Source organism: Geotrypetes seraphini, chromosome 6 (assembly GCF_902459505.1).
Source record: "Geotrypetes seraphini chromosome 6, aGeoSer1.1, whole genome shotgun sequence".
NCBI lineage: Eukaryota > Metazoa > Chordata > Amphibia > Gymnophiona > Dermophiidae > Geotrypetes > Geotrypetes seraphini.
Window position 1 is genome coordinate 212,116,557 of NC_047089.1, and position 13,270 is coordinate 212,129,826.

General features: G+C 41.8%; 1 protein-coding gene across 1 annotated transcript in view; it reads left to right on the forward strand.

Annotated features, from left to right (window-relative positions):
• Positions 1–4,033: 4,033 nt before the first annotated feature.
• The window catches only part of GOT1L1 (glutamic-oxaloacetic transaminase 1 like 1), a 51,329-nt gene continuing 42,092 nt past the window's right edge, over positions 4,034–13,270 (forward strand). Inside the window, exon 1 of the mRNA XM_033950036.1 lies at positions 4,034–4,151. Coding sequence (XP_033805927.1) covers positions 4,034–4,151 — 118 coding nt within the window. The remainder of the gene's footprint in view (positions 4,152–13,270) is intronic.

Sequence of the window (13,270 nt, forward strand, 5' to 3'; positions counted from 1 at the left end):
ATTCACAAGATTCCAAAAATGTCATTATTTTAGAGAAGCACTAGCTGATGCCCCGGCGTTGCACGGGTATTTAATTATAGCAATAACACTGTAAATGGATTCAAATAAAGATACTTTATAGTGGTGAATGAAATTAATTTTTTACAGCTTAATAAAAAGTACAATATTCAAATTATAATGTGAAATATTTGACAAAATGAATACAATACAACTAACGCAAAACGTGATTATAAACAACAATTTTAGTTTCACCTCCTGGAGCAACAACATATAAATTCTTGGGTGAACCCATCCTTGAGCAAGCAACATAGAGTTGTGGGCCGTGAGACCCCCAGAACATATCACCCCAGGTAGTGAGGGATCTGCATACCAAGTTTCGTTCAAATCGGTCAAGCCGTTTTTGAATTACTGTGAGAATGGCAGGTTTTTACATTTTTTCCATTGACATGAATGGGTGAAATCTGATGTTCTGTTTATAGCTCCGCCCATGTGTGCAGGTGGGCCGCGAGACCCCCAGAACATATCACCCCAGGTAGTGAGGGATCTGCATACCAAGTTTTGTTAAAATCGGTCAAGCCGTTTTTGAATTACAGGGAGAATGGCAGCTTTTTACATTTTTTCCATTGACATGAATGGGTGAAATCTGATTTTCTGTTTGTAGCTCCGCCCATGTGTGCAGGTGGGTCGCGAGACCCCCAGAACATATCACCCCAGGTAGTGAGGGATCCGCATACCAAGTTTCGTTCAAATCGGTCAAGCCGTTTTTGAATTACAGGGAGAAAGGCAGCTTTTTACATTTTTTCCATTGACATGAATGGGTGAAATCTGATTTTCTGTTTGTAGCTCCGCCCACGTGTGCAGGTGGGCCGCGAGACCCCCAGAACATATCACCCCAGGTAGTGAGGGATCTGCATACCAAGTTTCGTTCAAATCGGTCAAGCCGTTTTTGAATTACAGTGAGAATGGCAGCTTTTTACATTTTTTCCATTGACATGAATGGTTGAAATCTGATTTTCTGTTTGTAGCTCCACCCACGTGTGCAGGTGGGCCACGAGACCCCCAGAACATATCACCCCAGGTAGTGAGGGATCTGCATACCAAGTTTCGTTCAAATCGGTCACGCCGTTTTTGAATTACAGTGAGAATGGCAGCTTTTTACATTTTTTCCATTGACATGAATGGGTGAAATCAGATTTTATGTTTGTAGCTCCGCCCACGTGTGCAGGTGGGCCGCGAGACCCCCAGAACATATCATCCCAGGTAGTGAGGGATCTGCATACCAAGTTTCGTTCAAATCGGTCAAGCCGTTTTTGCATGATCGCGGCACATACACACACACATACATACCTCCGATTTTATATATATATATATATAGATTGAAAAGGTCAGTCAGCTGAGCCACCAGACCTTCTCTCAGTACCTTCAGATGTACACCAACCGGCCCCATCGCTTTGTTCACCTTTTAGTTCAGCTAGCTCCTCACAAACACAATCCTCTGCAAATCAATCCAGGGTTTGCCACAGCTTCATCCCTACTTGCATTTTTGTTTTCTGTGGTCCCGCTTCAACTGTGAACACAGGACAGAAAAATTTGTTGAGCAATTCAGCCTTATCTTTCTGATTTTATATATTTTTCCCCTGCACCATTTTTACACTTATCACTAATATGCCTAAAAGAGTCTTGTTCCCCTCCCCCCCCATGTTTTATTGAGTTGGGTTATTCCTTCTTCTATTTACATCTTTGCTTTCCTGACTACTCGACCAGCCTCTTTAACTTTTCCAGATATTTTAGCCTGTCTTCCTCTTTCTGAGGTCTTTTCTGCAAGCTTTTATAGTTCTACTAGCTGATGGCCCGGCGTTGCACGGGTATTTAATTATAGCAATAACACTGTAAATGGATTCAAATAAAGATACTTTATAGTGGTGAATGAAAATATTTTTTTTACTTTATAAAAAGTACAATATTCAAATTATAATGTGAAATATTTGACAAAATGAATACAATACAACTAACACAAAACTTGATTATAAACAACATTTTTAGTTTCACCTCCAGGAGCAAGAACATATACATTATTGGGTGAACCCACCCTTCCCACATGTGCAGGTGGGCCGCGAGACCCCCAGAACATATCACCCCAGGTAGTGAGGGATCTGCATACCAAGTTTCGTTCAAATCGGTCAAGCCGTTTTTGAATTACTGTGAGAATGGCAGCTTTTTACATTTTTTCCATTGACATGAATGGGTGAAATCTGATTTTCTGTTTGTAGCTCCGCCCAGGTGTGCAGGTGGGCCGCGAGACCCCCAGAACATATCATCCCGGGTAGTGAGGGATCTGCATACCAAGTTTCGTTCAAATCGGTCAAGCCGTTTTTTCGTTGGCAGCTCTTTACATTTTTTCCATTGACATGAATGGGTGAAATCCGATTATCTGTTTGTAGCTCCGCCCAGGTGTGCAGGTGGGCCGCGAGACCCCCAGAACATATCATCCCGGGTAGTGAGGGATCTGCATACCAAGTTTCGTTCAAATCGGTCAAGCCGTTTTTGCGTGATCGCGGCTCATACATACATACATCCGATTTTATATATATAGATGAAAGCTAACATCTTTCCTTACCTTTTTCAGCTACTACTTTTGAGAACCAAAATGGCTTCCTTTTTTCCTTTTACTTACTTTCCTTGCAAAATTGTTTGTTTCCCTTACAATAGCTCCTTTCAGTTTTATCCACTTCTTCCAGATGTTCCCATCTAGCCAACAATTACTTGACATACCAGTAATCCACCATCTGAACAAGGATAGTTTTTACAAAAGAACATTTCATCAAAATTTATCAATTAACTTTCCAATTTCTCCATTCTACTACACATACATGTTTAGAACTGTTATTTTTGAATGAGCCCTCTCTATACCTATCTTAATATTAAACCCCACACCATTCAGTTATCACTGGATGACAAGATCACCCACTGTAACATCAAACACTTTTCTCGTTTTATAAGTACTAAGCCAAGTATGGAGCCATCCTGTGGAGTTCCAACAATTTTTTTTTTTTTCCTTGTAGAGAATCCAAGATCTCCGTACTTCTAGAAGACCCTGCACTAGGGATACCCCCAATCAACATTCAGACTCCCCTCCTTCTCTTCTATTCCCTGGGTGATATCCCTCACTTCCTTTAGTCATCTCTCCTACCCCCCCCCCCCCCCCAGTGTAACATTTCTCTTCCTCTTTTCTGGCCCAACATTTCTCCTTCCTTTCCACCAGTCTAGCATTTTTTTCTCTTCTTCCTGCGTGCTTCTCCTCTGGTCCTCCATCCCTCCCCTAACCAATCTCTCTCGCTCTCTCTCTCTCTCTCTCTGCTGATACCGCAATAGAATGTTCATTTGACTGCAGGCATTGTATTCAGTGTCCCAGGAAGGCCCCCTACAAACGCCTTCTGGAATTTTACCAGTATTTCATTTAGTTTTCCATTACCATTTTATTAATATTTTTACAATTCTGGCCTGTATTTTGAATGTGATGAAGAAATTCATCAGTTTTTGTGCTTGAATAGTTGTTTTCTGTTTTGTTTTATTTTTGTTACAGGAATAACAGTACCGGCAGACTCAAGGACGGTGCGAGATGAAGCCAGAAGTTGCACTTTGACACAGCTTCTTTACTACTATCCCCTATGGCCCCAGCTGTGTGAATTTATGCCCTCCAGGAAGTGGCTATTCAGGAGGTCTGTCTTACATATACTTTTGTAAGATTTGTTTTCCCAGATATTGGTTAAAAGCATAATCTTGTTTACTGCTGCCATGACAGCAAATAATTCTTCTCTTCCCCCCCCCCCATTCTGTTGCTAGGGCAACCAGTAAAAGTGCAGATGGAGCAGTGGAAGATATAGGATGCCCAGGACTTAACATGGAGTAGTGGAAGGGGATCCAAACGTTGGGTTTTGGTGTTTTTGTTTTTTTCCAGATTTGTTACCTGTATCCCCTGTGGTGGTTCTAATTTTCTAATATGCTCCTCTTAGAGGGATGAGCATTTTCTGCAATGTCAGCCTTGTCTGCCTTCAGTGAAACACGGAGAGCTTCTTGTATGCCCAGAGACCAGCCCTTGGCAGGTTTTAAGCGGGATAAGGACTATAGAAAAATCTTCCTTGGGCACAGAGGTAGGTTAACATGAGCCTCTATCCAAACTGACTACAAAGGGCATAAGTATGCTTCTTTATTGTACGCTCCTGGTGCACATGACCTAGCCGAGCCCCTTCACTTATTTACTGCATGTCGGGGAAAAGGGTAAACATGTTCCATTTCTTTCCTGCTTTTGCTACTTATGTCTTGTGTATGGCAGTATTTGTATTTAATAAAGTAGTCTTTTGGTTGCAGGGGCCGCTCTCTAGCATTGGTTCTCAACTCTGTCCTTGAGTTATAGCCAGTCAGCTTTTCAGGTTACTCACAATGAATATACATAAGATTTTTATACTACATTGGAGGTAGTATGCCTATTTCTCAACCATACTTGGTCAGGATATCCTGAAAACCTGACTGACTGGGTTGAGTTATTGAGGTGGCTTGGGGAAATCCACTACTTATTCCTAGTATAAGCAGCATAAAATCTGTTTTACTACTTGTGATCTAGCTAGGTACTTAGGACCTGGGTTGGCCACTGTTGGAAACAGGATGCTGGGCTTGATGGACCTTCAGACTGTCCCAGTATGGTAATTTTTATGTTATTCATAGGATCAAGCCACTGTGACATCACTGATGAGTTTGGCTCTTAGGCATTGGTGGAATGAGTCTTTATAACATCACAATCTTAGCTTTGGAATGTTGTTATTTGGGTTTCTGCCAGGTACTTGGGACCTGGGTTGGCCACTGTTGGAAACAGGATACTGGGCTTGATGGACCTTTTGTCTGTTCCAGTATAGTAATTTTGCTATGTAGAAATAGGGGCTCGTCTCTAGCTTACACATTTATTTTCTAGAATGTTGCTATTTGGGTTTCTGCCAGGTACTTGGGACATGGGTTGGCCACTGTTGGAAACAGTATACTGGGCTTCATGGACCTCCAGTCTGTTCCAGTACAATAATTCTTTTGCTGTGTAGGAAAAGGGACTTGTCTCCAGCTTACACATTTATTTATAGAATGCTATCAGTTGTGTGCATAGTATAGTACACTAAAATGCCCCCATTTACACATGTCATTGACAAGGCATAAATGATTACAAATAACTTTACTCTTATTATGGCTAAAGTTAAGCAAATTAGTGAAGCTAATAATATCCAATATCACCAATACTCTTCACTCTTAATCACAAATCTCTTCTCTTCACACAATATTTCCTATGTTAGTGCTCAGGTTCTTCTTTTATATAAATATCTCAAAGACCTCAGTGGCTATATTGAAAACAATATTAACTTAAGATTTGAGGTAAACTTAGCCGGCCTCCTCCTTGGTCTTAATCAGTTATTGCACTTTGGCTTTTTAAAATTTTCTATGGTATCAATTTAATTTATATTTTTAACATTGTGTGCTGTTACCAGCAGATAAAGCCAGCTAATTTGGTACTAGTCTTAAAAACTGTACTCTGGGCTCCGACATGAATCCACGTTTTGCATCTCACTATGTCAAGGGGCTTCCCCTACAAAATCAATAAATCATATTCTTAAATAGATATTCAACAAACTTGGTATTACCACTTAGTTCAACCCAATATCTTACCCACCCAATCTATGAGATCGTCGCCGCCAGAATTCCTCTCCTGTAAAATGGTGGTGGCGTCTCCGGTTTAAATTTTAAATAGACTACTCTCATTGGATTGACTTAACCAATCGGTGAACTACATTGTAAATACCGTATTCTGTTAAATCAGCATTTATCCACAAGGGGCTAACTATTCAGTGTATAAATCCATTTCTGTTCATGATGGTTCAAAAACCTCTCATAATGACCACCCTATCTTGATCTGATTTATTATCCTCCATCTCATATCCCTTAATGTATGTTTCTGTTCTAACCAGTGCTCTACTAATAGAGCTTGTATCATATCGGTAAAAATACACGATTTATGTTCTGTAAGACTGGACTCTTTCCCTGTCTTATCCTTCTAGCCACATTCACGTTGTCACATGGACATGCAATAATAGACACTATTTGGGAATTAGTAATGTCTGTGTTGTATCTGGCTAGTATCTTAAAATCTGAGGATCTATCTACTTTTCACCAATTATACTAAGTTCGCACCACTGACAGCATCTATAACTTCCATGCATCCCATTCACCTCCCTTTCCTCCAATTTTATCTTAAATATTCACCTATATTCTTAGGTCTTTTGATAAGCAAATATCCATAGACCTACCAAACATGGATAAGAACATAAAAATTGCCGCTGCTGGGTCAGACCAGTGGTCCATCGTGCCCAGCAATCCGCACACATGGCAGCCCTCTGTTCAACCTGCTGATGTTTTCTAATCAAAGCAGTGAACAGACTTGACATTATAGAAAATGGAAACAGTGTCCATCTCCTTATTCTGATATCTTGGCAGAAGGTGTCTGTGCGCAAAATGAGCGCACACAAGTAGGCTTTCCTAATCACACTTTTAGGATAACCTCTATCCAATAAAAACAGAATAAAACAAAAACTTACTTTAAATAATATTCCTCCCCATGTGCTATGTTAATAATAATAATAACTTTATTTTTCTATACCGCCACAATCTTGCGACTTCTAGGCAGTTTACATTCAAGAGAGCTGGACATTCAGCGAGTTACAATATGCAGATAGTCAGAGGAAATACAGAGTACATCAACTTTAAGAATGCGAAAATATAAAAATGTTACTGCTGCCAAACCTTAATATTAGGAAAAGAAGGGGATGCGATTTGTTATACTACTTTTTTGCGGTTTAAATATTTTACACAGGAGTTCCTTTGTTTTGGGGTAGAGGGTGGGGATGAGGAAAACCATGGCATATAGCACAAAGTGTTTTGGTTTTAGCCAAAATGTGTCAACATTTTTGGTCAAAACTGAAACCAAGCCAAATGTAGATCTCAAATCCGTTTTGCAGCCCAAAACAAACATGATTTCATGAGACAGCCAGCATGGGTTCAGCTGAGGGAGATTTTGCCTCACCAATTTGCTTGACTTCTTTGCAGGTGTGAATAAACATATGGATAAAGGTGTGCCAGTTTGATGTCGTGTATCTTGATGTTCAGAAAGCTTTTGACAAAGTTCCTCATGAGAGGCTCCTGAGAAAATTAAGGAGTCGTAGGATAGGTGGCAACATTCAGTTGTGGATTAGGAATTGGTTATCGGATAGAAAACAAGAGGGTAGGGAAGCTCTTTGTAACTCTGTATGGTAATATCTCTACAAAAGCTCATGTAAACTGCTCTGAATTGACTCCTCGGTCATTGGTAGTAGTAAAGAAGCTCTCAAGCGTTAAGCTTTCTATTAGCAGTCTCATTGAAAGATGGACTGTACAGTAAACTAGACGACATTTATATAAACTAGCTGTAGAATAATATTTTAGAAATCTCAAGGTGAAAGGATGTGTTCATAAACTGGATTGTCAATTTAGGTAAAACAATAACTTAAATGCCTGGAGCGACTGCGTTATGGATAAATTTGCTGAAGGGACCTTCTACTGAATATTAAATGTATAGCGCTACATATGCCTTTCAGCCTTTACTATTTATCGCTGTAGCTTATCTATATATGGCTAAACTTTAGGATACTGTGGAATACACCTCCCCATAGTTTCAGTCAACTCAAAGGTGGAAAGCTATTTAGATGGTGCACTTAAGGCATACGATTGAGTTTTTGGACTTGAAAATTTTGAAAATGAACTCTGGGTTATGAGCTACATTATTTAGAAAGCCAGCACGTTATTTATAGCACATTATATACATTTTGTATAGCGCAGCACTAAATGCCACTGGATAAGTATTAAAGCGACAAATAGTAGTAGCAAAGAATTTTCTTCTGTTAGCTGGAAAGCTGCATTTCTTTACTATATTGTACAAGTAGTTCAGCTCATAAGGGGCATAAAAACGTCAAGGGCTTGACTGACTAACCTTTTCAAACTCTCATAAATCATCTCTGGGCCCACTGCTTTCACATAAGATAATGTTGCCTTTGTGTATTTTTGTATTTTTATTAGGACATTGTCCCATGTTCGTTCCATTATGTATATCGCGTATGTATTTTACCTTTGTAAACCGCCTTGGTCAGATTAGGCGGTATAAGAAAATTTTAATGAAACTTGAAAAACTTTCCCTCAACATACAGCTAGCAAAAACCTACTGCAGTAAAAAAAAAATTCAAAATGCTAGAATATGCCCTTTAAGGAGACATACAAGCCAGAGCTGGGAAAATGATAAAAAGACCTATCGCCCCAGTTCCTAGAGGATGAGAGATTTTCTGCTCTTATTACTAGCCTTCAAGCCATCACCTAATCTGAAACACAACTTATGTTGTTGTTTAGTCCTGAGGCAGGCCAAGAGCAGAAACACTGCCAGTGTCGGGTCTCATACAGAAGAAAGAATTATTCATCCCAATTCTGTTGGCAGACTATGCTGGCACATATCCCAAGACCCTACAGCCATCGATAAACATCCAACATAAGGGGATTGTACATCTATGCTGCCTCTAATCATTAAATACTGTATATGTGCACTTGTTTATACTGTATCAGTCATTACCCAGTGATGAAATATGTCTGTCTCAGAAGGTGATATGGCTCATATAATATCCTCAGTGGTGTAGAGCAGGTAAAAGCAAATTATTTGTTTACTCTTTCAAAAAGTACAAAGACGGTAACCTGCCAGTTAAGTAAGAATATTGTACTTAAGTGGCTATGCATTAGCTGGCGCTACACAACCAGATATTCAGTGCTGAAGCCTTGACAAGGCATTAAATATCTAGGTTTAACTGAATATTACCTCCAAGGTCTCTCCTCTTCCACTTACACTAAGCTACATATAGTCAACGAGGATTCTGGGTCTTGAAAGCTTATATCTCAATAAGGTCTATAATGTGCCATTAGTTTTAGCATATCATCCTGTCTCCAAAAGCCAGAATATCCATAATGAATATGCATCAGTAAGATCTATACCTCCTCCTCAGCTCCAGTTTGCTACCCACGTAACCAAGTTCTGCATGGAGGAATTCGGTGCTGGATCCAATATAGCGCTTCCATGAGCTTGATGAAAGGACACCAGGAAGTTCGCCGATAAATTACCTTGCTACTTTTTTCATTGAGAACTATTACCTTTTAGCATGCCGAAGCAAAGAGGCAGGAGCGTGGCTGGGCCCTCGCAGCGCTCTGGACCAGTAGTTGACGAATTCCTGTAGTGGATGCAGGACATCACGGCGGCGGCAGATTCCCCACTGGAGGCGTGGCAACGAGGCGAGATGCAGGCGGCCTCTTTGGGGCCTGAAACAACGCTCAGCCCCGACGCCAGAGCACCGCCCCTACAACCCCACATTGCTAGCTCTCCCAGGGATGGAGTGTTGCCAGGAGACGGAGGACATTCTACTCCTGAGGCCAGAGAACTCGATCTGGAGAGCAGAAGTTTAGGCTTTCAGTTTTCTCATGAGAGCCTAAACCTAGAAAGTGAGGATTTAACAACTGGTGAAGCAAGAACAGTCCAGACGGAACAACGACAGGGAGAGACTGCATTTGGTGAGCAATTTGGAATAAATTTGCAAGCTTTCTTACCTCAAAAACCCCAGGAAGTTACATTAGAATCCCTTTGGGATTTGATTTCTAATTTGGGAAAGACCTTTAATGCTCAATTCCAACAATTAGAAGGGAAAATCAAGAATTATGACACTGAAATAGGGAACTTGAAAAAAGATTTAGAAGTTTCTAAATCTTTAATGAATAATCTTCAAGAAGATATAGGATTATCAAAGAAACTTCAAGAGACTTTGATTAAAGATAATATAAATTTAAGAAGGAAAATTGAATCTTTTGGAGAACTTTTCTAGGAATAATAACTTAAGATTGATTAACTTTCCAAAAGTTTCTACGGTAACTCCTAAAGATATGTTGAAACGATATCTTCAAGAAATATTGGAAATACCTGAGTCTGCATTACCACCTATTACGCAAGTGTATTATTTACAGACTAAGATTCGAGATGCCCAACAAGTAATAAATCAAGACCCTATAAACATCTCAGCTGTACTAGATTTATCTGATAGAGAAATCTGTTCCATCTACTTTACTTTTAGCGCTTGCACTTACCCCTGACAAGAGTTGGTTAATGAGAATGTTCTATAAACATAGACAAAAATAATTTCTTGGTTATAAGATACAAATGTTTCCAGATTTAGCAAAGGAGACTCAAAAGCGTAGAAGAGAATTTCTTTTGTTAAAACCTGGCCCTAGGGGCAACTTTTTTCCTTAGACATCCTTGTAAATGCGTAATCCTATCCTATATAATAAAACCGCTAGCCGCGCATGCGCACTCCAACTTTCATGATCTGTAATCCCTGTTCCATGTTCAGTAGGTCCGCGGCCAAGCAGGAGTGCGCATGCGCGAGTCCCCAGCTCCTACCTACACACGCAGCACTGGCCGCCATTGCTGGACTCCTTGCTCTTCGGTAACTCAGCAGTGGATAGAAGACACCGCCGATCTCCGTTCCTCCCGGGGGGGGAGGGGGTCTGGGAGGAGAGGGATCGCGGCCACTCAGCGCCCCCACCGAAGAGCCCAGCAACTTTCGCGCCGCAGCAGTAGGGAACAAGTCGACGACTCCCCCCTCCCGCACCAACCGCTGCCGCTCCTGTTTGAAGCAGCCTGATGAGGTTCGCGGCCTGCTGTAGCGAACCTCGCAGGCCGCTCTCCACATGAAGCACATTCCCTCTGACGCGATCGTGTCGGAAAGAGCATGCTACCATATGGAGAGCGGCCTGCGAGGTTCGCTACAGCCGGCCGCGAACCTCATCAGGCCGCTTGGAACAGGAGCGGCAGCGGCGGCAGGAAACATGGATGCATGGAGGCAGGTAAGAACGGGAGGGGAAGCCAAAAAAGAAGGGCCCTGGAGCAGCCAGAAAAGGGAGCTGTTCTGGTGGGAGGGTTGTGCTGAGTGCACGAAGCAGGCAGGCAGCCATTGCACAACAGAGGGAGAGGCAAAGGGGGCTGCTTTGGGGGGATGGTTGTGCTGGGGGCCGACAGCAATCATGGGGGAAACAGAAGAGGGCCACGGAGCAGGCAGGCATGGCACAACAGGGGACCAGAGGGAGAGGCAAAGGGGGCTGCTTTGGGGGAATGGTTGTTCTGGGGTCAGAAAGCAATCATGGGGGGGGGGGCATAAGGGGGCCACAGAGCAGGTAGGCATGGCACAACTGGGAGCCGGGGGGGGGGGGAGGGAAAGGGGGCTGCTTTGGGGGATGTTCGTTCTGGGGGCAGACAGCAATCATGGGGGGGAACAGAAGGGGGCCAAGAAGCAGGCAGGCATTGCACAACAGGGGGAGAGGGAAAGGAGGCTGCTTTGGCAAGCAGGGGGGGCCAGGGAGACAGACAGAAAGAAAGACGCACAGACAGGGGACCAGGGAGAGACACAGACACAAAGAATGACAGACAGACAGCGTCCAGGGAGAGAGAGAGAGACAAACAAAAAACAGACATACAGACATCTACTCTAGCACCCGTTATTGTAACGGGCTTAAACACTAGTTCATTATAAAACTCAAAAGTACTGTATGTCTTTTTGATCCTCACCAACTGACGACCTTCCTGTCCTTGTCCCGACTGGAGAAGGAGAGTGCTAAATAGATTAGAGGTCCTTTACTCTCTGATAGCTTATGATTCTATAATGATTGTTTCTTTTTGATGTACTCGCATTTGATTTACATCCTGGATCCATTTGAGGACTTGAAGATTTATGTTTAGGTTACTTTAATTGCTTGTTTAATTTTCTTTTCATGAATCATCTTTCTGTACAAGTTTATCTTGATTGTATAAATTGAAAACTTATAAATAAATAAAAAGATCTTTACCTCCTACTTCAATTGCTTATACTTCTCCCTCATGCACATTCATTATGGATATCCTGACATGCTGATGGGTTGGCAGCTACTTCAGGAATGTCTATAGAGAATGACGCGGAACAAAGTTTGTCCCCCAGCCCCGCAAGCTCTGTCCCCATCGCCGAAGGGTCTGTCTCTGAACTGTCCCTGTCTTTGCCCCTTCTCCATGGACTCTGTCCTCATTTACACAAACCTCCAGTATGTGATCTGGTTTTGGTACAACCTTCCCACAGATTCAGTTGCCTATGTTTGTTCATCATCTGGGAAGGTAACTGGATTTCTGTGCAGACATGGGTGTAGAATAGAACAGTGTTCTTCAACCTTTTTACACCTATGGACCGGCAGGGGAAAAAAAAAATTATTTTGTGGACTGGCAAACTACTGACAGTCCACAAAATAATTTTTTTTTTCCCCTGCCGGTCCATAGGTGTAAAAAGGTTGAAGAACACTGTTCTATTCTACACCCATGTCTGCACTAGGACTGAAATTTAAAAACCCTGTTTCCACCCTGTCTCTGCGAGCTCAGTCCTCGCAAACCATCTGATCCCATTCGCACAAGCCTCAGTTATGATTTTATATTAATGTATTTTATTAAAGTATAAAAAGAAACAATATTCTGTACAATTGTCATTTTATAAATACAACTAATACAGAGCAAGGATCAACAACAGCCCTGTCTCCCCTCCCCTTCACATATATCCCCTCTACTATCAAGAAAACTGAATAAGCCAAATTATTACAAAATACTACACAGAAATATCATGCTAACAGAATACCGCAGTCACACATAGCAGGAATAGGGTTAGGGGAGTGCAACTAGGGCAACTGCCCACATGGTCAGAGAGAGAGAGAGCGCCTTAAGCCACAGCCTGGACTTTGCAATCCCCAGTTATGTCTAGCTCTAGCAAGCTATATATTTCAAATCTGATATATTCTAATCACAAAATAGAAATACAATTTTTTTTCTACCTTTTTTCTCTGGTTTCTGCTTTCATCTTCTTTTCACTCTCTTCCTTCCAGCGTTTGCCCTTCCATCCACTGTCACCCTCTCCCCCTTCCACATGGTATTAGTCTTCTTTCTATGCCCCTCTCCCCTTTCAACCAGCCTGTGCCCCCCTCTTTTTACATGATTCATTCCAGCTTCACTGCTCTCTTCATTTTTATCTCTCCTATACCGGAACTAGCATCTTTATCCTTCTCTATTTCTCTGCTGATCCCCCTTCCCATCTCTCTACTTTCTCATTCCTATCTC